This window comes from Brachycentrus maculatus, unplaced genomic scaffold (assembly GCF_059751285.1).
Source record: "Brachycentrus maculatus isolate JH-2025_06_01 unplaced genomic scaffold, ASM5975128v1 h1tg000055l, whole genome shotgun sequence".
In the NCBI taxonomy this organism is placed as follows: Eukaryota; Metazoa; Arthropoda; class Insecta; order Trichoptera; family Brachycentridae; genus Brachycentrus; species Brachycentrus maculatus.
Window position 1 is genome coordinate 3,849,407 of NW_028280809.1, and position 26,874 is coordinate 3,876,280.

The 26,874-nt window shown below is 31.3% G+C and overlaps 1 protein-coding gene across 1 annotated transcript; it reads right to left on the reverse strand.

Annotated features, from left to right (window-relative positions):
• Positions 1-231: 231 nt before the first annotated feature.
• On the reverse strand, positions 232-17,786 carry LOC148311914 (uncharacterized). Its single transcript, XM_088278289.1, has 11 exons — positions 17,566-17,786; positions 16,076-16,408; positions 14,029-14,307; positions 7,194-7,457; positions 5,886-6,075; positions 4,954-5,117; positions 3,933-4,088; positions 3,061-3,225; positions 2,074-2,190; positions 1,813-2,001; positions 232-566 (listed from the first exon to the last, which is right to left on the reverse strand). The coding sequence occupies exons 1-11, from the start codon at positions 17,618-17,620 to the stop codon at positions 385-387; spliced, it is 2,094 nt and encodes a 697-aa protein (XP_088134415.1). The 5' UTR covers positions 17,621-17,786; the 3' UTR covers positions 232-384.
• Positions 17,787-26,874: the final 9,088 nt, after the last annotated feature.

Sequence of the window (26,874 nt, forward strand, 5' to 3'; positions counted from 1 at the left end):
TTGCTTATCTGACAGCTGGAAAAGTACCTACCTAGAACTATATTCGATGGAGCTTAGGAAGCTAGTACACGGGCGTTTTCTGCTTTCGGAATTCCGAATGGATGACTCAAACAAAAAATTCAGATTCGAAATATTTTCCGTCAAGAAAAACGACTATGTTTCATGCATCAGGCATTCCTAAAATGGAATATGCCCATGTAGATCACAATACAAGAAATAAATAAAAATAAATGTTTTTAAAAGTGGATTTATTTTGCTTGTACAATAAATGTGCTTAGTTTTGTTATGTATTCATTTACAAATAATTTTTTTTAAATCAATATCTCAGTAGATACAAATTTATATTTTAAAAAATGTTTGAACTTAAATGATGATAAAATTTATCTATGCTGTAGTTGTTTCTATTTCCCGTTCCTTGGATCGAAATGAATTTCTGATAGACTTTGCACGGTACCGAATATGTTTTACAACTTTGGTCCTGTGTATTAATGATATCATTATAAATGACAATGTTATAACAATGATAAAATAAAATAGCCAGGATACTGCATTCCAACCAAATGAACCTGAAAATGAATGAATTAGAAAAACATATTCATACCATGTTAGTAAATAAATTTATGTCTAACATCTTGTACATTTGCGGGATTGATGCAAAAAAGCAATATTTCTTAACCAATCGAAACAGTCTTGCAAAAATAACTTTATTCATACTTATTTTATCTGTTTGATATGCTAACAAATATTAATAATTGACACATTTTGATTATTTAAACGAGGAGAGTAAAGGATAAGAAATCAGGAGATGAGTTGTGATGAGGGGATTAAAAGCAGTGTTAACACTTTAACGACCGCATGTAAATGTATGAGATATACACCTATAACCACACGCTTCGGTAATTTTGTCGAAAAATTAATCTGTAATAAACATAAAGGCAAAACCATATATATTTTCAGAATTTTCTGGATTTTTTTAAACTCCTGGAGTTCCACAAAAGCTATGATTGTTTCGTGGAGTGTCGGTGTCTGACCAGTCCATACCATCAACATCCCCATCAGAATCACTCAAAACCATTCACATAACCCGAGAACCTCTAGCTTTTTAACTATTTCAAAACCACTATTGGAATCACTATCTACTTTACTGTCACTTCTCTCAATATCACTAGGATCTTCTGAAAAAATATCTAAATAAATTCAGTCGGACCATAACAACATATCACAGACTCTTAAGATAAGATTTTAAAAGAAACAAACATTCATGAAATCAACTCGTAGCCATCACAAAAACCTTTTTAAGTAGCGAGAATTTATTTTCAAATGAACAAATGTCTTGATTTACTCAATAGATCTCATTGAGTAGGACGACTTATAAACCAGCGTTAACGCGAGACCAGTCTTTAGTTCAAATTTTAGTTCAAATTTCCACGCAAACATGGGACTGGTCGTTAAGGTGTTAAGATGGATAGACATAAATATAATTTAAAAGTTGTACACTCTATTTAAAGAGAATAAGCAAATTTGTAAAAGGGCAAATTATCTTTAAATCCAGTACTTGGTTAATATAACAATGTTTTAACCTGACCAATATTTAATATATTTATTTAAATTTCATTGTTTTTTTTTGTTGCAAATAAACTGTAACAGAATATATATATATTTATCTTAAAATAGTATTGCATCATCTGTCTGAAGACAAAAAATTATGTATTAGTAGCAAAAATCTTTCTACTTGTATACTTTTTTTATGCATGTTTATAAAGGAATTGAAATGAAATGAACAGATAAAATTTATTTAAAAAAAGTTCTTACTAGAATATGTCTTTTTAATGAGTGTCAGTGTATCACTATATTCTTCTGCAATTATATATGGTTTCCCGGCACAAGTCCATGTTCCAAAATCCAAATTATTTTTAGTATCTATAGTAATCTGGCAAATCCCACGTTCTATATCAGTACCATTTCCGTAATATTTGTGGTCTCCATATACTGGCCTAACTCCTGTAAAATGCATGCAGAAATATTAAATATGTTCATATTTTCTAATACTATACTAGAAGCCTAAAGTTTTACCATATCCATCAGGGCGAACGAATCGACAGTATTCCAAAGAAGAGTTATCATATGTCCTACAACCAATAGTAAGGCTGTTTGAAACTCCGTATTTGAAAAATGCTACAAGTTTTGATTCTGAAAATAACAATATGAATATTAAATATAATATTTTTTAAATGAATAACTATTTTTAGTAGCTTGTCTGCAGGTAGGTTAGTAAGGATAGGGAAGGTAAATGAAAAAAAACTTATCACAAACACCCAGACCAATAGAAAATAAATCTTTCTTCAATTAATTTTGCAATTCGCAGGATTCGAACTATGCCACGGCGCCTGTCAAATTGTTGCTTTGTTTTTTAGAGTAAACCATACTATCTCAATGATATGATATAACTCTCAGATTAGACTCTCAAATGTCTCAAGATAACACTCAATGCAAAATCAGAACAAAATAATGATAAAAAAATTCTTTCAAGACATGGGGGGCTAGTGGGAGTAGCGTGAGTAGAGGGGCCATATACAATTGGAGTTCAAGAGCACCAAACAAAAAATATCGACATTTCTCAGCAGTCAGTATCAGATGTAATTAAATAACACATCGACAAAAAAATCACTAGTACTATTCAATTTAACAAACGACCATCGCAAGTCTGTCATGTATGAAATGCATGTCTTGGTGAACAAAATGCTCATCTCCATGTGAATAGTTCAATAGATGGGCTTAGTACTTGTAAACGAGCATCAGCTAGCCGTCCAACTATCGAGTGACAGTCGGTTATGATGTGTATGAATTCTACATATCTAAATGACATAGGTGCAACCAGTGCCCTCTCGTACTCTCCCGTCTGGGATTTTTTCTCAGATACTGAAAATGTAAGACGACAACCTTATTTGCCATCGGCTTCGCATAAGTTTTTGCACTTGGTCAACCTCGCGAAGCTTGCGTCAGCGGTGATACTTAATTAAAACTATGTATAAAAAATATATTCTTTTGTGAACTATATACCGAAAATCATAACTGGAATTTCTTGCTTGGTATCTTCAATACCCGAAACTCCCATATTACAGGTCCAATTTCCGGAGTGTCTTAGGCTGGCGTTGTAAATTTTAATCCCACATTCTCCAAAATTAAAATCGTTTCCTATAAATTCATAATCAGGATAGACGGCACCTAGAAATAAGCAATATATTACAATAAAAATAATACAAAATGTAAATAAGCAATTTAAAGGTAAACAGTAAAGATTCAGTATACAGTGTCTATCTTCAAATGGTTTTAATATTTTATATATGAATTTTTCATTTTCATTTTTCAACACTAAGGGTTTTCTGGGCTATTATAAAATTCATGATATATTGATACTTATCCAGTTTTATATAAAAAATCATAGCTACATATACTGTTAATATTCCATTTACCATATAAGAAAGGGTAGACACTACCACTGTCAAGTGTATTTCCAAAAACTGTTATTTTGGTAGCTTTCAGTTTTATCTGTCACTTTTTTGTGCTAGTTTTAATTACAATTTAGATTAATAATATAGTGCAATTCTTTACACCCTGTTGCTACATAATCTGTGACACCTTTAATAACGTTTACAATGCATTTGGCACACAGTATGTGGCAATATGTATTTCATGTAAAATTTAAAATATTCTTTTTTGATAGAAAGTATAAAAAAATGTAACAATGATGAATATTGTAATTCCTTAATAATGTAATTCCTTCTGTTTGCAGAAATGTTTAAATTTTTCTTTTTTGAGCTCAACATAGTAACATTAATAAGTATGTGTTATTATGTGGTGTCTAAATAATACTTTTTGATTTTTTTTTAAAAATAAAATTAATGCATTAGAATAATAATTAGTACATTTACCTGGTATGGCAATAAACTGAGTTTTGTTAGGCGATTGGAACCAGCAGTATTCAATTACATTTGAAGTTGAACAACGCAATTCAAAACTTTTCCCCACAGTTTGCATAATGATATTGTCATTTTCTGGGTTGGTATCAGTAGAATTTCCATTGAAATCTTAAATTAATAAAAATAGTAAATACATATCTGTAGTTTAACATTTTTCATATATTTAGGAGTTACTTGTATGGACACATATTATCATTTTTATTATTTCAATAATAATATTTCTGACATTTTTGATGATTGTAAATCCAAAAGGTCTAATGTTCAGGAGAGACAGATAGTAATTTTGAAAAAAAAACTTATAAAGTAACAGTAAGGGCATTCCGTGTCCACTACACGGAATTACACAGAATGTTACCGTCCGGCACGTCAATTAGCATTTTAAAACGACGATTGGCTTGGATTGACATGTGCTTTTATCCATATTTTTTCGGATCGGTGCTCTTGAACGGTGCGCGAACATGTTGCGCATAAATTCAATCACGCTAAACTGTCGTAGTCACCTTCATTTTTCAAACCAGACTGCCGGAAGGTAAAATTCCGTGTAGTGCACAAATGCCTTAAGGAGGCAGTTTTTTTGTTAAGTAAATGTTCAATAATTTCATACGTATTTCTTTAAAAAAGTTGCATTGAAATATTTGAAACGTAACAAATCAACTATAACAAAGAAAAGTCACTGCCATTTCATTTTTTTTAACATACACCTATTGATATTTTATATGATGTCAAAATGCTTTTTCTTACCATATAATTTTATGTAATATCTAATAATCTAATCCATGCGGAATGATATTTGGTTGACAGTAAAAGCTGTCATTTCCCTAAAGAGGAACATGAATTTTATGGGTATGGCAGTCATAAATAAATTTTATAAAAAAAACATTATTATAGAAATTACAATAATGATTAAAAAATAATTGTGGTAGGAAGCCTTTATAAACTTTACATAGATAGCTTAGAAATAAAATAAAAATACCTATAATATTGGGGTCATCGTGTTGTAAAATATTCACAATTCCTCCTACGTCTTGCTTATCAGCTCCATGATTGATAACACATTGCCAGTTTTGAAGATCCATTATCTCTGCATCTTGTATTTTTATCCCGCAATCGACAATGGTTTTATTTTCATTGTTAATACTATAGGAAGAATATTTGATCAGCTACATATATTTTATTCCATAATATAAATAATAAATCATGTTTCTGAGTTACCAACTAAGTATAACCATATTATAGTCTATATAAGGATAAAATGTACCCCATATCAATAGTAATGGTATCATTAAATCCTTTATATTTTTATTTAAAAAAATAAAAATGCTAATTCATCAAACTGTTCACGGTCTTATTAATTTAATTTCCCAACAAAGCTAATATGATTTAATTGATTCAGCAGTCACTTTGTGGTAAAATCTATCCATTTTTAATTAATGTTTTAATGGTGGTATTTACTAAGTAAAACATTAATTAAAAAAAGCTAATATGTATGTAAAAGAGTTGTAGTGATTACCTTTCGATATATAGTTTGAATTCAAATCAAGTTGGCCATTTACCAGTTTTTTTATGTATTTATTTAAACACACACATTATTGTAAATAACATTTTGAGTGTTTCTTTCTCTATTTTCCCCCATAAATCAGTTTTTTTTCCTACAACCTGAGTTCTTTATAGTCCTAAAATATAGATGTGTGTTGCTCTAGAGGGGAATTGCGAGCTAATAATACATCAGTAAATCAATGAATCGTTGAATCAGCAAGCCAATGATCACTTCAGGGTTTGTGAATAAGAGTCACTCAATAATATATGAACTGATTACTAAGATCTGGTTTATGAAGTACCCGTGTCTACTCAGAACAATATGCTACTGTGAGATAATAACCCGACCTTTAAGAATCAAATACTTACTATTTTCCTTTTCCAAAGTATGTGTATCGTCCATTTCCATAACCCGGCGCCAGCATAAAGATTTCTCCATCAGCTCGTACCATCCTACAACTGTTTAATGAATCTGCCATCAATGAACACAAGACCTTTACTTCCTTATTTTCATAGGATAGAAAAACTTGTGTTAGGACCTTGTCGGAACTAATTTCACCTGAAAATAGAAATACACATCAATAGTAAAAAAAAATCTTCTTCTTCTGAGTCGTCCATAAACAACCATATCTTATCGATGTGGTGATTACTCAATTGTGATTATGTGAAGTGCTTAGAACAATGACATTTCTATTAAATATGAGAGAAAATAGAGGAGGAATATTTGGAGGTGGAAAAAGAAAATCACAACAATGGCTAGGGTGCTAACCCTAGCATACCCGTACTCGTACTAGCTTGTGTGAGTTGTTTACTGCTAATTTATATGAGTACTTTTATTGAGTATTAGAAACAAATGTACATTTGCCTTTTCTGGGGCTAAGTCAAAACGGACTTCTTACGGAACTTGTACACATTGCTGTGTTCAAATCCCTAAAAATTGGAAGAGCGCTGTTTTACATCCTTGAGTGCCCTAGAATTTTTTTTCTTAGTTTCTTCTCCGAATCAGTGAATTTGTGAATCAGTGAAACACTGAGTAATGAATCAGTGAAACACTGAGTAATGAATCAGTGAATCAGTAAGCCAGTGAACAGTTCAGTGTTTGTGACCAAAATTCCCCAAGAGTTGGGATCTGGTTACTCAATCAATAAAAATGGATCATTTAAATCTGGCCGTTGCAAATAGGACAGAGTTTTTTTTGCAGACTTAACCTTTCCTAGAGTATGGACGTAAATGAACGTCAGTGCAAATTTTTCGCAAAGAAGTATCAACGTTGATGAACGTAGAAGTCTGTGTGTCAGTTGGATGATGTAACTTGTATAGCAATGACATCTGTGGATATTTGCATGTAATTTTGTCATATAATAAAACCTAGAGATGGTAATTTTTATTTTATTATTTTTACATAATTCTATCTTCATAATAAATACATTTTGTGATTTTTTTTCGCTTTAAAAGAACCCACTCTTCCAGAGAAAGTCGGACATAAATTATTGTACTCCCGGAAAGATTAAAAAGAAATTTACCATAGAGTAAAAAAAAAAACATACCATTGTATTATTTAGTTCAATTTTAGGTGATGGTGACTTTCTTATTATCTGTTCATAGTAAACAAAAAACAATATAAGTCAATTAGCAAATGTAGTTTAATTAGATAATGATGAATTGTAATCAAGTTACCTGGCTGATTCATCTTGACAGAAACATTATAGGTGTAAGTAAGTAGTTTAGTCAGGTTTGGCAGACCCACCAGAACCTTCCATTGACCGTGATGGGCTTTAGTAACTACATTCAACTTGAATGAACATTGTTCCTTCATTCTCACTTGTACAACACCAGTTGGATCCGTCGCTTGACAGTATATAGCAGATTCGGGACCAAATTTAATCAACGGAGAAGATCCAAAGGCCAGATTGTATTCAGCTTCCACAAACTTTGGAATTTCTGCAGTAAATACATTGTAAAAATAACAATATTATTGATAAAATTAAGAAATATGTGTTGGATGGTGTGATCATGTGGAAAAAATGAGTGAGGAATGAATGATAAAACAAATGTATGGGGCAAATGTGAGATGGAAATAGATGTAGCGAAAATCCGAGTAAAACGTGGCATGATTAAGTACTTCAAATACTTAAAAGTGGAAAGTCCAGGAATTGGAGTAATTGGCGGTATGAATAGGTCCACGAATGTAGAAGAGACGAAGAATGTTTCTAAGCACAGAGTTGTATGAAAGACGAAAATATTTGTCTATTCTAGCCCAAAAATATACATATATCAGAGCCTAATTCTACAAAAAATGTATGGACAAATTAAAGGATTTTTAAAAATGTATTTTTATTTTACAAGATATATGAGATGTCTCAACAATTTTGATGGAAAATCTTTTTTTACAAAATGAATAAAGATATATGAGAATTTAATATATGAGAGTAAAGATAAATGAGAAAAAAGCTATGGAAGGTCTGAGTATGGGGTAAGCAGTAAACTTATCCAAGGCATAGCATCCTTGTACGAGGATAGCACTGCATGCATAAGGGTTAGTGGTTCATTTTCATCCTGGTTTAGCATCTCTAAAGGTGTTAAACAGAGATATGTAATGTCACCGTGGCTGTTTAACCTGTACATGGATAATTACATGAAAGAACTGAAAGATTTAAATGTTGGAGCTAGAATGAATGACTGTCTGTTGCCTTTTGTATGCTGACGATGCTGTTCTTCTTGCTGATAGCAGAGAAGACCTGCAGGCGTTTTTTTTTTTTTTTTTTTATTTATTATTTATTTATTTTTATAAATCACAATTTTTAACATATATTAAAAATAAAAATAAAAAGTAATTTTGCAGAGACCCACCAAGCCACCTTGTGTGTCTTGTCGGTGGAGTTCTTTTTGCATACATTTTTTTTTTGTTTTTTAACCATTTTAACCTAATATATACACACAAAAAAAGAGAAAAATTAACAATATAATCTTTTTTACAATGTTCATAAAATTAACTCTTGATCATTTACCCATTCCTTTATTTTGCCTTTGTTCCATCTTTTATTTTGACCTCTAACATCCGTCGGCAACAAATTAAAAATGTTCGGAACGATATATTGCAGTGTTCGACTTCCATATTTATTGTTGATTCTTGGGACTATCAGACCTTCGTTTTGTGTAAATCGTGTATCATGGTTGTGTACTAGAAGATTTCGATATTTTTGTCTAGTTTGTTGCTCAACGATGATACTCATCCACAATATTCCACGTACCGGCAGTAATTTTAAATGTTTATATAACAAGATTGGATTGTCCCTTTGATTGTATATATGACTGGGTACAATTTTTTTGATTATGGAATATTGCAGATTTTGAACCATTTTTAAATTTGTTTTCGTCGAATGTCCCCAAGACTTAATTCCATATCTTATTAAGGATTCTACTAAAGAACAGTATATAATCTTTAAGGTTGGTTTAGGCAGGATAAAGTACAACTTATAAAAAGTACTCCCTAGAGCCCGCAGACGATCACAGAGTTTTATAATATGCGCATCCCATTTGAACTTATTATCTATACATAAACCTAAATATTTAAATTCGCCCACAAATTCAATCCTATCGCAACTACAATTTTGTTGCTTTTTATTGTGCAAACAGTCAAAATTGTGTGCAATAATATTACCTATCTGTGCAAATTTGTTTGCAAAGTGAGGTGAACTAATAAACATACATTTAGTTTTCTTTGAATTGATTAAGAGTCCAAAATCATGCGCCCATTTTAAAAGCTGATTAAAATCATATTGTAATTTTTCTTTAGCTTCTAATGGATTTTCACTTTCTATGACTAAAGCTGTGTCATCGGCGAACACAAATCTATTTACATATTTAAATATTTTTTTCATCAGTGAGACATATATTATGTACAGTTTTGGTCCTAAAATCGAACCTTGTGGAACTCCCGATAAATATTTTTTGTCTTTACTGAGAACATTTTTGATTCTGATTTTCATTTTTCTCCCCGTAAGATAATTTTTAAAGAAGTTTAGCAATTTTCCCCTTATGCCGATTGATTCTAATATACTGACCAGTTTTGCGTGACATATAGTGTCGAATGCTTTAGTAAAATCTATGAAAATAACAATAATGTGCTTTAAGTTATTTAAACTACAATTAATTTTATCGGAGAATTTTTGCAGCAGGTCATCACAACTGTTTTTCTTCTGAAATCCAAATTGATACTTGTCTATTATTTCAAATTTTTCCAAATATACGTCTAGATGAATCGATACATACTTCTCCAAAATTTTTTCAATTGACGATAGTAATGAAATTGGTCTATAATTATTTACGCATGAGTGGTCTCCTCCTTTATGTATAGGTCTTATTATACTATATTTTAGTTCGTCTGGAATTTGACCACTGTCCATTATTAAATTAATAAGGTGAGTTATAATAGGAGCTAGAAATAAATTATATTTTTTAATGTCGTACATCCTAATGTTATCTATACCTGTTGTTTTTGTGTTTTTCATTGATTTTATAATAATTGCGATTTCGGGCACCTTGGCTCTCGGCAAGTACATGGAGTGTGGTCTATGATCGAGTTCCATCTTGCTAGTTTTAATTACACATTGATGAGTTAGACTATTAACCCCCTCCTCGAAGAAATTTGCGAACTCTTCGGCTACTTCCACAGCTGACTTCGTTTTCATAAAATATTTTTCTAAGACAGTGTCACAGTCCGCTTTATTTTTTCTTCCCATCGCTACGTTTATTTCATTCCATGTAGCTTTGATGTTACTATAGCAGTTTTTAAATTTTTCATTGTAATACGCAGCTTTTGTTTTCAAAATAATCTTATTAATTTTATTTCTATACAGTTTGTATTGCTCTTGAAACCTTGTGTTTTTTGGTGAATTTTTCCATCTTTTCCATAACATATCTCTTATTTTGATTTTTTCTATTAAATCAGGATTTACCCACGCTTTTCTTCCTGTATTATTATCTTTTCTGCTCTTCAATGTTATTTTGCTATTTTCGTATACTTCATTAAAGAATATTTTAATTTTATTATAAAGAATACTTGGATCAGTTTCCGTTAATAAGAGATGCCACTGTATTTTCTTCATATTTAAATCGATATTTTTTTCCGTGAGGTATACATACTGTTCGTGTTTACTTTCTTGTTTTTTCCTGGAAGTAGAGATGGAGACGGCAGTCATGTAGTGGTCAGCAATAGCGCACTCCAGAACACAAGCTTGTAGTAGTACGCACTCCCTATCACGCACATAAATATGGTCCAAACACGAGCTAGTCGTGATCTGTTGTATGACAGCTTCCCTAGTTGTGTCATTTATGCATCTTGTCATGCCATGTGATGCCATCATATTTTCATATGTCATAACAACGGCATCCTTAGAGTCCATCAAATTTATGTTGATATCACCAATAAATATTATATTTCCTTTTTCTTTAATATTTTTCAACAGGTTATCAATTTTGTTGATGAAAATTAATTTATTCGTTTTGGGTGGCCTATAAATCGACAACAAAGTAAAAGTTTTTTTGTTTTCTAACGTTAATGTGCCCCCTACGCACTCATACTCACTTTCGAGATCATATTTTGTTTGAGTAAATATTATATTATTTTTTATATAAATAATAATTCCACCACCCTTTCTTTTTTTTCTGCAGTAGTAAAAAGTATTGAATCCTTGAATATTAAATAAGTTAATATCAGTTTCTTTTATGGATATTTCGCATATAGTAATAATATTAATATTATTTATACATTTATTCAAAATAACGTTTAATTCATCCCAATATTTAGCAAGCGATCTTATGTTTAATTGAATGCACGTGATACTATTACTCTGAGTATTTTGAATCCATTTATTCAGACAAGTTGATCGTTCAAATTTCAGGTTACTTATTTCTGCCTCATCCATATAGTCATATAACCAATTGTCAATATTAGCAATATTGTATTTTTGCTCTCGCCCTTTGTTCCATCCTTTTCCTCAACGGGCATTCCGCACTGAAAGCCGTGTGCCCATTTAGACCTTGTGCACAGTTTACACATTTTGGCGATGTCGCCGCATCTTGCTTGCTTTTGCATTCCTGCGCCTTATGTTCCCCTGCACAATACGAGCACGTCAGTTTGCGCTCACAAAATCGTCTAGTATGTCCGTACATTAGGCACTGTAAACATTGCACCAGTGGCGTCTCGTCTTGTACCGTGATTCTTTGGAATCCTATGTTTACCTTTTCCGCCTGTACAAGATCTTTCCAAATAGTTGGATTAGTTTCAGCAACAACATGACATAATAGATCATTTCTAGTGCGTTTTTTGTATTTAATTTTAATGTCCGTTTCACTTATACTTTTTAACTGTTTGTTTTGTTTTATCAAATAATTTATAAAATCTTCTTCTTTGGTGTCATTTAGAACATTTTTAAAAATCAGCAACGGTTTCCTCTGTCTGGCTTCTTCCACTTTGATCTTACTGTTTGTGGATTTGTTAATGGCTTGTTTAAGCGTTTTACTATCCTCTTTACTTCCACAACTCATAATAATTTTTTTATTGGCCGTTTTCCTGAACTCTTCCACACCTACGCCTAGTTCACATACATTAATATTTGTTTTTATGACCTTGGCAATTTCGCTGCTATCGTCTTTTGGATCAGTTGATGATATTATGAGTGTGTGTCTTGGTTTACTTACATATACTTTTTGGTGACAAAAGTGTATAATGTGTGCAAGGAAAGTGATTTATTGATGAATGGTAGCAAATCCAAGATTATGGTTTTTGAAAGAGTAGAATGCAGATCTGAATGTGAAATATTGGTAAACGGAGAGATTTTGGAACAGGTAGATGATTTTGTGTATTTGGGTAGTATGTTTTCTAGGGATGGAAAGATTGATAAAGACTAAGAAAGGAGAGTGAATGCTGGGAACAAAGTTAATGGTGCACTGAAATCAGTTATAGCAAATAAAAACCTATCAGCGGAAGCTAAACTGGCAGTGCACATCGGAGTCTTGGTTTTAACTCTAATGTATGGAAGTGAAACATGGAGTTGGTAAAAGAAGGATGAAAGTAGACTGAATGCAGTCGAAATGCGATCTCTCAGAAGAATGTGCGACAAAACGATGTATGATAGAGGTACGAATAGTGAAATAAGGAAGGAATGCAAAGCTGAGATGAGCATTATCGATAAAATTAAGAAAAGTGTCTTGAGATGGTTTGGACATGTAGAACGAATGAGTGAGGAAAGAACGGTAAAATAAATTTATGAGGCGAATGTTAGCGGGAAAAGAAGTAGAGGAACACCGAGAAAAACATGGCACGATCAGGTATGCCAAATACTTGAAAGTGGTCAGGTTAGGAGTCGTAACAATCGGCGAGTATGTATGAGGAGATGCATGAACGTGGAAGAGGCGAAGAATGTTCGCAAGGACAGAGTGGTGTGGCGCTCTATTCTCTCTGCCTACCCCTGTGGGGAAGCGGCGTGATGGTTAGTTAGTTAGTTTTAGTTTATGTCTATTATTTAATTTGTCTAGAATGCAGATCTTTTTAAAGATACTCTGGAGTCATATTATGCGTTGATTTATAACATAACCAGAAAGCATAACTCGTGTAATTCGTGAATTAATCACACAATTCAATATAGTTAGGCCTTCACATTCATTAATGCACAGCTTCATCCTCTTCTCCTTATTCTAACCTTTATCCACAACCAATTGTACATTATATGTACCATATTGAGAGAGTATTATCTTTATTGCCACATAAAAGTATATTGATCAGTCCTGCACTTTAGGAATCAATCCAAAGAGTAAATAATACTTACAGTAAAAATTACATATATATATATATATATATATATATATATATATATATATATATATATATATATATATATATATATATATATATATATATATATATATATATATATATATATATATATATATATATATATATATATATATATATATATATATATATATATATATATATATATATATATATATATATATATATATATATATATATATATATATATATATATATATATATATATATATATATATATATTTTGACCCCCCCTAGGAGCAAAATCTGAGGCTTCCAGCAGTGTAGAGAAATGCGGTAAACATTACATAAAATAAAATACTTACCCATTTCAATCATTTTTATATAATAAACCTTTCCACCTCCGTAGTGTAATGGTCAGCAAGCTATGCTACCGTACTGGAGGTCCCGGGTTTATTCCCAGAGGTGGGTCAAATAAATATAAGTGATTTTTTACTCTAATATTTATTCAATATTACCCTTGACTGGTACCTGAAGCGGAGGGCTGATCATTTTTCCTTCACGTGTTAACGAGCAAAATAACACTGTATTTATATGACGCAGTGCTCTTTGCACCTTCGGGTGCGGATAAGGGTTTAAAAAAGAATAGAAATGAATAAAATAAAAACTTTTCCTTAAACCTGTTTGCAACATTTGCATATTTTAACAAAAACATACCCTTCACTGAAATTTGCACGAGGCTTCTGTAAATGATTTGTTCCCCGCGAACTCTGATTATCCACGAACCATCTATATCGCTTTGTACATCACTGAATGTAATATCACATTCGCTACCGATGTCCATGTTTAACCTTTCATCCGGAGAAACTCTGTCACTTGTACCGGGAGCATAATATTCACACATTTTAATTACGGGAGGAACCTTTGACATAGTTAGGTGGACGTTTTCTCCTCGGTATACTGATATTGAATTTGCAGGAAGCACATTGACATTTTCTGAAATAAAAGCATAGGGTACATATGTGAAAATTATGATACATACAGGGAAACTGAGGTTAATGCAATTATTTTGAAATTTATATTAAATAATTTATAATCACAATATCATGGGTGTGATGGTAAAAAACGTTAAGTCGAAAATATGCAATTTTGACTTGATAATGCATATTATAAGGTTTTCAATGTTCTATAAACTGGCAAAATACACTAAGCAGTTTAAAATGTCATATTTATATGGTTTTACAAGTAAATTCCACTTTTAGTTAGAGGGTACTTTATTCAGGCTAAAAACTTTAAATAACAGGGATTATTAAAATAGGAGTTCTTTTTTATTTTTTACCAGTATACCCACGGTATGTTATAGCTCTGGCTAGAACACAAAATAGGGAAAAACAAGAAAATTTGAAACGGGATTTGCACAGCTTTTTCTACCTGGAATTTTACACTTCTTTTTCAAATCATAATGCGTTTGAAATTTGTGCATTCATAAAAAAATATGGCGGTGCCAAGTTGTTAATTTGTATGTGAATATTATCAGTTTATAACCAAAAGATAGAGATTCTAGTTGTATAATGTAGATAATTACATTTTTATAAAATAATTGTCGGTGGATAAAGAATCAAGTATTCTTCTTTGAGTCATTTGAACCCAAATGATGCTTAGGGTACCGCATCGAATCAATACAGTGCCAACTTGATTGGAAGGTGGGGTGATCGTTTTGTGTTTCAGATCTGAGATGGCATTGGTGGAAAAGTTCAGGGTGCAGTACATGGAAAAGAAAATTGAGGAGGAATAGTAGCTGCTACTGGAAAGGAAATGGAGAATAGCTGTGTAACTTGGAAATAGCCATTTTGTATGAATTTGCTTATACAAGTATCTTAGTTATTCGCATATAAATTCCATCTATGATTTTAGATATTTTTACTTATTTGAGAAGATAATTACCACCTATAACCAGCTCTCCATTAACAGTTTAACAATACATACATTTTGAAGTTAAAATCTAAATTATGAAATAAAGAGTGGTAATAAACATGCTTAAGTGTTTCATTGTTTGAATAAAAGATACAGAAAAAATAAATGGCAGGTAAATGTATATGTATAGTATTTAACCACTTAGCAGTCGAATTTTGGCGAGAAAATTCATCGGTGCAGGAAATCATCACCAAACAACTCCAAACAGGACTAACCGAACACTGCTCGGGTCAGTAATAAAAACAAATATCGCTCACTCCTTTCAAGAACGTCATAAATCAAAAAACTTGATTGTTCGGGAGAACGTTTTTGAAGTTTAAAAATATAATACAATGTATTAAAAATAAATATCAAGCCACTTATTGAACTTTTTACTGTGCAACAGATCTTTTTAGGTAAAACCTGAAGGTTTTTTTTCCATTTAAAAAATATTTAGTACATTAAAAAAAATAATTAAACAATACCTTTTCTCAAAATGCAAAAATAACACTTTCTGCCCTGTAGCGGGTAAATATTAAGTTAAAAATATGCCTCTTTTGCTGGGATATAGTACATTTTCTAGGCATTCCGAAAACATGCACAACTGAAAATTGACGATTTATGATTTATGACGTTCTTGAAAGGAGTGAGCAATATGTACATAAATATATTTGGCTCCGGCAAATCACTACCACCAAGTTTGAGTACGATTTGCCCGAGCAGGACTCGGAATCATCAATGCACCACAAACTCCTTGTCCGAGTCACACTCGGGATAAACTGGCAACTGGTTAAAGAAATACTTGACTTACCTTGGACAAATATGTTCAAGTCTTGACTTTCATTGACCTCCGATACATTATCCTTTCTGAGTGAAAACAATGTCCATGTCCCAGAGTATGACACATTCATCCTGTATATACTGAATCCACAATTAGAAAATATGGTAAAACTGGATGTTTCAATATTTGTGTCGGTCAAATTTGCTTCACCACCGGGAAATAATTTATAAACAGCTCCTTGCGGCGTTTTGAGATGACAAGTTTGAAGTGTTTCGGTTCTGTTTGTTGGTAGTTTGTGGGATATTTTATCTAGTTGACTTGATGTCAGTAATATGTCTTCATATTCAATATTTATACCGGAAACTGCCAACAAAAAATTAATAATTAAAAATTTCAACATATTAAAATAATGCAGTAAAAATTTATTAATTCACGCAGTTATTATAAATTAAATGTCGTCAAAGTTAGAAAAATATTTCCAAATTCTAGTTCTCCTTTGCGATAATTCGAAATAATATTTCGGGCGAAATAAAAATATCTGAATATTAACAGAAAAAACGTGTTTTTTTTCAAGTTTTTTATTCAACTGATAAAATTTTCCGGTTTCTTTTGTTATTTTGTTGACAAAAAAAAAGGATTTTTGAAATATCGCCGGATATCATTTTACCTATAAAAATAGAGTGATTTAAAAAAATATTGTTAATCATTAATAACTAAACATTCGTCTGGCGGACTACGCAATGAAAAACGTGAAACTTGATCAAAAGTATTTATTAAAAATAGGAACCGGCTACATGGCACTTAAGTTTGATTTATTAGGAATGAATGTAAGAGACATTTAACAATAAATCACTATTCCGCACAGCTACTACATATGTCAATATTGTGCGATCCACAAATGGCATTGTATCTACAAATATAATTTAGTTATCTAAGGTTAATTCGAAAATGTATAATTTTTTCAATTTGGCCCCCTTCCATTTCGAATTAATGAGCTTTAACTGTATTGAACACAAAACAAAATTTCTTTTAAGAATGCATGTTTTCTTTATTTAAAGCATCAACTTTGCGATCGGACAACAGAATGTTACTGAGACTTTTGTCTACCTGTTACGAGACGTAACCGTCTCTTCGCCAGGACAATCACTAATCCCGCATGCACCATTCATACACTATACCATTAAACTATTTACACACTTACACTTACACAAAATATTAATTATATGCGTTATTAGTCTGTCCGAAAATCAACATGCTCTGAGGGTGTCTGCTAAAAATATCTCAATGAACTGTGAGTAGGGGGACTAAAGTGGGTAGTGACAAGTCTTGTAATTTACCCAATGATAAAACGATGAAACGCAGTCACTGGTCGAATAAAAAAAATATGGAAAAAACTATATGGTTAATATTTTGTTATGTAAAATTCAGTTTCACCAAGAAATGTCAGTACAAAACTTGAATCCATCAAAATTCTTATAAAATAGATTTCATTGGAGATATAAAAAATAAAATCAACTCACCGTTCATCCATAATGCTGTTAAAATAAGAAATTTTAATATGAATTTAGTCTCCATTTCTTTGCGAAAAATAAAAACTACGATACTGACCAAAAAATTAATACGCAATAAAAAGGAAATCCAGCAGTGACTGATAACCACTTCGAATATATGATACCAAAATCATATTAAAATGAACGTTGTGTGCTTTGTTTTATTATCTTTTTGCTTTTATCTTTTAGTTGGAGATTATGATAATATGTTAGCTGTAAGGCCTATATGGCTTGAACACAGTATAATCAGGTATACTGAATTCAAGCAATTTTTGTAATAATTTCATGTAGGATTTTACCAATATACCTAGTGCGTCATTGTTCTCTTCGTAAGAGTATACTTGCAAGCCTAGTGCGTCATATTACTCTTCGTAAGAGTATACCAAGCGCCTAGTGCGTTATATTACTCTTCGTAAGAGTATACTTGCACGCCTAGTGCGTCATATTACTCTTCGTAAGAGTATACCAAGCGCCTAGTGCGTTATATTACCCTTCGTAAAAGTATACTTGCACGCCTAGTGCGTCATATTACTCTTCGTTAGAGTATACTTGCAAGCCTAGTGCGTCATATTACTCTTCGTAAGAGTATACCAAGCGCCTAGTGCGTTATATTACTCTTCGTAAGAGTATACTTGCACGCCTAGTGCGTCATATTACTCTTCGTAAGAGTATACCAAGCGCCTAGTGCGTTATATTACTCTTCGTAAGAGTATACTTGCACGCCTAGTGCGTCATATTACTCTTCGTAAGAGTATACTTGCAAGCCTAGTGCGTCATATTACTCTTCGTTAGAGTATACTTGCAAGCCTAGTGCGTCATATTACTCTTCGTAAGAGTATACCAAGCGCCTAGTGCGTTATATTACTCTTCGTAAGAGTATACTTGCACGCCTAGTGCGTCATATTACTCTTCGTAAGAGTATACCAAGCGCCTAGTGCGTTATATTACTCTTCGTAAGAGTATACTTGCACGCCTAGTGCGTCATATTACTCTTCGTAAGAGTATACTTGCAAGCCTAGTGCGTCATATTACTCTTCGTAAGAGTATACTTGCACGCCTAGTGCGTCATATTACTCTTCGTAAGAGTATACTTGCACGCCTAGTGCGTCTTATTACTTTTTGTAAGAGTAAACTAAGCGCCTAGTGCATCATATTACTCTTCGTTGGAGCATACCGACATGCCTAATACGCCATTTTTACATCCTTAAAGAGAATGTCGACCGTTTAGTGCGTCAATTAGTCATCATAAGAGTATGTCGACCGTTTGGTGCGCAGAATTACTCTTCGCAAGAGCATACCGCCCGCCTCCGTACTATAGTGATTAGTAGGTTACGCTACCATGCTGTAGGTCCCGGGTCCTATTCCCAGGAGGGGGGAGGGGTCAAAATAAATAAAAGTGTTATTTCACTCTAATATAATATGTATATATTTAATATTACCCTAGACCGGTATTTGAAGCGAACCTTGCTTTCGTATAGTAAACGATTAAATTAAATTTGAATAAATTTTATGCTCTGCCCTATACACTATTGTGTGCGCATAAAGGTCAGAAAAAGAAGAAGAAGAAGAGTATACCAACATATAATTTTTTAAATATTTATACCGGCTATATTTTCATCGTATGCTGGTACGGTAAGAACACCAGCTTTCACTTGTTAAATTATTCAATTAAATACATTTACAAACATTCCACCTGATGCACATATACAGTAAACCCCCCTATAACGTTGAGATAGATGCCGCATTACCGGAGGGAACGTTATAGGGGATAATGTTTTTAAATTATATTTTAATTTTAAATGACTCATGTAATTTCCGATGGTTAAAATGTAAAAATATAATTTTAAATATTAACCCCTCATAACGTTCCCTCCGATAACGCGGTACGTATGTCAAACGTTATAGGATAGTTTACTGTATTCAATACATGTACACTTCGACATATTGGTTAGGGGGAATACCTTCCGCTATTATTGTGAAGTAAATAGTTCACAGCTTTTTATTATTGCATGTGACATTTAATCACGCACAAGATATTAATTACCATTAATAAATAACCTTCGTTTGTTATTATCTCGTAGTCATACAGGAGAAAGTGACCAATTGCATTTTTTTACAAAAACGTGATCATTGACTATTTGATATCTTACTAGCTTAATGTTGCCCTGAAAAAATTCCAAAGGATTTTAAACTTGGAAGTATAATATATTGACTTGCTAAAAATGACGAACTGTATTGATGTTTATTTTCTTGCCAAGCAAAAGCGACTTAAATGGCCCTTCTGAACATTTGACGTTTTGTTAGTTGCTCACTTTCTCCTGTACGAATAAGATATGCTTATTAGACAGGTTCAATATTGTTTTTTTTTTTAATAATATTATTTTGAGGTGACTAGACATGGCCAGTACTGAGGAGATCATTTAAAGTTGTTAGTCGGCATTGATATCGTGGTGTGTCCTTTTATGCGTACAATTTGTCTTTGATTTGAGCTTTGATCATCCTCCTTTCCCCTTTTATTCTCTCCCTTCCCTCTTCCAGGTATTTTTACAAATCGCTCACTCCTTTCAAGAACGTCATAAATCAAAAATCGACAATTTTCAGTTGTGCATGTTTTCGGAATGCCCATAAAATGTACTATATCCCAGCAAAAGAGGCATATTTTTAACTTAATATTTACCCGCTACAGGGCAGAAAATGTTGTTTTTGCATTTTGAAGAAAAGGTATTGTTTAATTATTTTATTTTAAATGTATTAAATATTTTTCAAATGGAGAAAAAACCTTCAGGTTTTACCTAAAAAGATCCATTGCACAGTAAAAAGTGTAATAAGTGGCTTGATATTTATTTTTAATACATTGCATTATATTTTTAAACTTTAAAAACGTTCTCCTGAAAAATCAGGTTTTTTGATTTATGACGTTCTTGAAAGCAGTGAGGGATATGTAAAAACACGGTTTGCAAGATTTCCAGCTTTGACTCTTGCGGTCTAGAAACATGTCACATTTAAAAACGTCATTAATTGTTTTTATTCGCACAATACAATTACAGATAGTTTAAGCCTCATTATCTCAATTATTAATTTACTGATTTTAAAAAGAATTTTACCGATTGTCTACAGATTTTTGTATTAATTTACTAAACAATAAAATAACACGATAATAGCCTATTCTTATCGTGTTATCTCTCTACGTGATGTTTGATAGGATCTTGAAAACGTTGATTTTTAGAAATAACAACGTGATTTATTTTGAAGCCTGAGAATGTTAGTTTTCGATAATAATATTCTCGACGAATAAAGTCCGATCTGAGTCAAAGTCAATATTTGAATTGAAAATGACGTTTTTTGATATAATGAAATAAAATAACCCAATAATTTGGTAATGTGACACATTTATATATATATATATATATATATATATATATATATATATATATATATATATATATATATATATATATATAATATAATATATATATATATATATATATATATATATATATATATATATATATATATATATATATATATATATATATATATATATATATATATATATATATATATATATATTTACTCTATAGTTTTCAATAACTTTTTTCTTTTGAAAACCATATAAATATTTCAAAGAAAAACTTTTAGTGTTACCTGGATTTAGATAAAATAAAGTAACGATTTAATGAATACAGGGCCTTAATGAAAGGTTTATCATATTTTTAGAATAAATAGGCATCGACAGTTGAACACATTTGAAAACAATTTTATTTATTTATTGAATTTCAAAATGTTGCCTCCAACGAGTTTTCCCGTGCCTAAGGCACATTTTCAAATATATCTATATTTTTTAAATTATATATATAAAGCTGTGCCTAACTATCCTAACTTACCCGCGTATGAAAACGTAACTAGTACCTACCCTACCTTTCTAAGTAGTACCAGCTTACCTTACTACCTACCTCTACTGCCTCCCCTAGTATACCTAGCTTACTTTACTACCTACCCTAATTAATGCAAGCCGCTGCATATATATGTAATACCAAACAAACCATTTGAACATTCCTATGATGTAGAACCGCGTTTAACCAATATACTTATGTTATGTACGAGTATATACAATATTATTTTTGATACCTATGGTAATCGAACCCTGGGTCTTCTTAGCACAGTAATCAAAAGCGTTAATTACAATACTAAAATTATCAATAATTCGTTCTATGTCATTTCATTGAAGTATTGTAAGTAATAAATGATTCCAAATATAGTGGTACTAAATCCATCCATGATGGCTACGTCATCATTTACTTTCCATGGGGTGTCCAGACTTCCCGATTTCCTGGAATGATTTACATGAATGTTAAATAAAAATTCTTTTTTTACCCTAAGTTTCATTTCTATTTCTTGAACATTTATTAATTTATCTATTACATTCACATAAAAAAAAAAACTGTAACTGAAAATATATTCGGGAATTAACAATTTAGAAAAAACATTAATTGGAATAAACTTTCTAAAAGTACAGACCATATTTAAAAAAAAATGCACACCTACAATTTAGTTTATAATAGACATATAAATCCAGAACCCATGTTGATTTTATTGAGATTTTACTTCTTCTTAATTTCTTGAAAAATCAAAAATCGCCAATTTTCAGTTGTGCATATTTTCGAAATGCCCAGAAAATGTACTATATCCCAGCAAAAGCGGCTTATTTTTAACTTAATATTTGCCCGCTACAGGGCAAAAAGTGTTGTTTTTACATTTTGAAGAAAAGGTATTGTTCAATTATTTTTTTAAAATATACTTAATATTTTTCAAATGGAGAAAAAACATTCAGGTTTTACCTATCTTTTGCACAGTAAAAAGTTCAATAAGTGGCTTGATATTTATTTTTAATATTTTTCACCATATTTTTAAACTTTTAAAACGATCTCCTAAAGATGTTTTTTTTATATATGACGTTGTTGAAAGGAGTGAGCGACATTCTTGAAACATTAAAATGTTAATTAATTAGGTACATGAAATTATACTTGTTTTTTTTTCTTTCTATATGACTTTAAATTACAAACTTCAATAGTATTGTGAAAACGTATCATTTTTATTTTTATTATGTCCAGGGAAATATGGTAACCGTAGTTTTTTTAACGACATCCCATTCCACCGCCATGCCGTGAATGGAAGACTTGAAAATAGACCTTACGTGAACGTACATAGTTATAAAAGGCACTAGGGTATATTGTAGTACATAACAGGGGTAGTTTAGCGCAGCCTAAAAGGAAAACAAAGGTTACTTAAATGTCTACAGCAGGGATTGGTTCTCAAACCAATGGAGGCAAATTATTCAATTTGTATTTCTATAAATTCGTTTACTTATTTTCGTATAGCGATGATAATAAGAATGCTATAAGAAAATACATATAGCCAAGTATCTCATTCGCTCTGTGAATCAAAATGGCTTCGTGAGCAGCGCATAAACCTACAATATCTCTCACTTGTGAGAAAAACCAGAAGAGACACACACACACACATATATATATATATAAATATAATATATATATATATATATATATATATATATATATATATATATATATATATATATATATATATATATATATATATATATATATATATATATATATATATATATATATATATATATATATATATATATATATATATATATATATATATATATATATATATATATATATATATATATATATATATATATATATATATATATAAGATTGATGGGAATGAATTTTACTGATTTATATTTATAAACATTAAAATAACTTACAATTATTCAGTAACAGGTTACGGAAAAAATTTAATCTTTTTGGGTTTTGAATCTTTTAACGACGTAGATAGGTCTTTACCTAATAATTATTTTATTGTTTATTATTGAAATGCTTTATTTTAAGTTAAAGAGTCGGTAATGGAAATAGCTGACTTAAAACTAAATACTTAAATAATTACTTTTATTCGTAAATGAACTTATCTTTAAAATATCTATGAAATAAACTCGCTTTAACATCTTTCGAAATGTTATCGATAATGCTTATCTCCGCATCGCATCCTTTCTTTATAGCACCATTCGAACATCTATCTTGTTTCGTTTTGCGACACATTGACACATATCGCTCACTCCTTTCAACAACGTCAAATGTCAAAATACTTTTCATAGATTTTTCAGGAGATTGTTTTTAAAGTTTAATAATATAATGAAATGTTTTAAAAATAAATATCAAGCCACTTTTTACTGTGAAACAGATCTTTTGGGGTAAAACCTGAATGTTTTTTCTTCATTTGAAAAATAATAAGTACTTATATTTAATTAAAAATATTAAATAATACCTTTTCTTCAAAATGCAAAAACACTTTCTGACCCGTAGTGGGTAAATATTAAGTTAAAAATATGCCGCTTTTGCTGGGATATAGTACATTTTCTGGGCATTCCAAAAACATGCACAACTGAAAATTAACGATTTTTTTTTATATATGACGTTGTTGAAAGGAGTGATCAACATGCGACACAGAACGAGGTATTGTTTTTTTTTCTCCATAATTTCAGATGGTCATGTTTTTTTTATCAATATTTATCTAATTCAGTTTTAATGATTTATAAAAAAGGCAATAATTTATATTCTAAATTTATTATGGGAAAAATTGAGCACCTTATGTATCATGTTGTAAAACGGTGAAACGTATTGATTATTTTACCACAGGGTAGGTTTTCATGGGGGTAGGAAATAAGCCCTACTTCTGCGGCTTAGTTCGGATTACCCCACCGTGGATAACACACGCTGTTAAAAAAAAACCCCGTGCATCAAAATAAAATGTAACTGAAACATTTTTGTTATAAAAACACTGGAATAATCGATTTCATACTAAGGAAAATAATTTTATCTCATAGGTGGGTACCTATTTTACGTGATATTAAAAGTACCTACTTTATTATAAATAATATTATTCGTGCGGCAATACAATATACATACATTGTATAAATCAAATAATATTCGAATTTCAAATTGTATTTTTTTGTAACAGTACTTATTTACTTAAAACATTTTGAGTGTGTCCAAATACTTGTTCACAAATCTGGATTACCTCCAATTATAGAAGTTTTTCACATTATTTTTGACATCTCATCAAAGGTGAAGAAAAATATGGAACTCTGGAAAATATTATCACATTAAATCTACAATAATGGAATTAAATCTAACTGGAATATCCCGTGTCGAGGACATATTTTGTGTTAATTATTTTATGATTTCATTTTTATTTGTTTGTCACGCGTTCAAGAATCGTGCAATCTTAGATGATGTGGCCGAAGGACAAGATGTATTTCGTTTCTACCTATTTTCATTTTCGATCGATTGATACCACTTGACTTTATGATTTTTTTTTGCTAAGTATTTAAAATACTTAGCAAAAAAAAACTTAGCTTCTCTCCTTTCAACAAAAGTCTATGTGTGTATCAGGACACACGTGGTGATTGTGGCGTTCCATCCTCACTTCCTACGTCTCCAAAGAAGAGGCGTAAATGCCAGGCGATCAATTAATTCTCTAGATCTAGATCTAGCAGTACGATATGACGTAAGTGACGGAGCTCAGGATAAAGGATATAACTGCTATATATAATAAAGGCAATCGGGGAAGAATTTTAGATAATATAAAGAAATTAGGAAGAGGAAATCGTGAATTCCGGCATTTTAAGTAACTAACATTCGGAAATATTTATAGTAATTATAAAAAAAAAAACAATTAAATATTTATTCAATAAGACCCTGGACTGTTACCTGAAGCGGAGGGCTGATAACCTTTCCTTCAAATGTTAACGATCAAGATAACACTGCGTTTATATGATGCAGTGCCCTATGCGCCATCGGGTGCGGATGTGGGTTTGGAGAAGATGATTTTTTTATTTATTTATATGATAGATACCTTAACAATGTCGCTGTGTTTGTAAACCTTCGCAAAAATAGCAAGTAAAACTTCAGTAGTAAGTTAAGAGAGAAGAAAGACTTAGAATTACCAATAAAGTCTTCATCCTTACATATCTCTTAAATTTCTCATTCCATGTAGCAGTGATATCCATCAACCTGAGAATCTTTTCTTGTGACATCTCTATTCCTGTCGAATATATTCTAATCCTTTATTCAAAATATGGGTCGTAGCACTGATCAACCTACCTTCAAGACATACCTACTCCTATATATACGGGGGTCCTCACCAAAAAGTTTCATTTCCAATATCGCACAAAAAAATCCAATTTGTTTTGTTTACTGTATTCTACAGAAATCTTAATTAAAGTTGCGACAAAACGTGATCAATACTGAGTTGAACCAATATGAAATCATAAAAACGCAACAAAATGTAACAATTTTACTAGCTAGAATTCCTGATTACTTAAAATCATAACTAACTAACTAACCATCACGCCTCTTCCCCGCAGGGGTAGGCAGAGAGAATAGATGCCACACCACTCTGTCCTTGCAAACATTCTTCGCCTCTTCCACGTTCATGCATCTCCTCATACATACCCGCCGATTGTTACGACTCCTAACCTGACCACTTTCAAGTATTTTGCATACCTGATCGTGCCATGTTTTTCTCGGTCTTCCTCTGCTTCTTTTCCCACTAACGTTCGCCTCATAAATTTGTTTTACCGTTCTTTCCTCACTCATTCGTTCTACATGTTCAACTTAAAATCATTTATAATGGAAATGTAACTTTTTAGTGACGACTTCCACATATGTACAATCAAGTTATTGCTATAAAAAATGTGGTGCCTTGTTGCTAAGTTACTGAGTTAGCCAATATTACTTTTTAATTCAAAAAAATATATGTTACAAATAATATATTTAATTGAATAATTTACTTATCTCTTACATGAAGTTATGACAAAAGTAAACAGTACCTACATACACACCTTACTCATTCGAAATTCATAGAAAAAATATTTCAAAAACACATATCGCCCACTCCTTTCAACAACGTCATATATCAAAAAACTCGATTTTTCAATAGATCGTTTTTTTTAGTTTAAAAATAAAGTAAAATGAATTAAAAATGAATAACAAGCCACTTATTGAACTTTTTACTGTGCAACGGATCTTTTTAGGTAAAACCTGAATGTCTTTTCTCCATTTGAAAAGGATATTTAAAAAATAATTAAACAATACCTTCTCTTTAAAATGCAAAAACAAAAAAACAGTTTCTGCCCTGTAGCGGGTAAATATTAAGTGAAAAATATGCGGCTTTTGGTGGGATATAGTA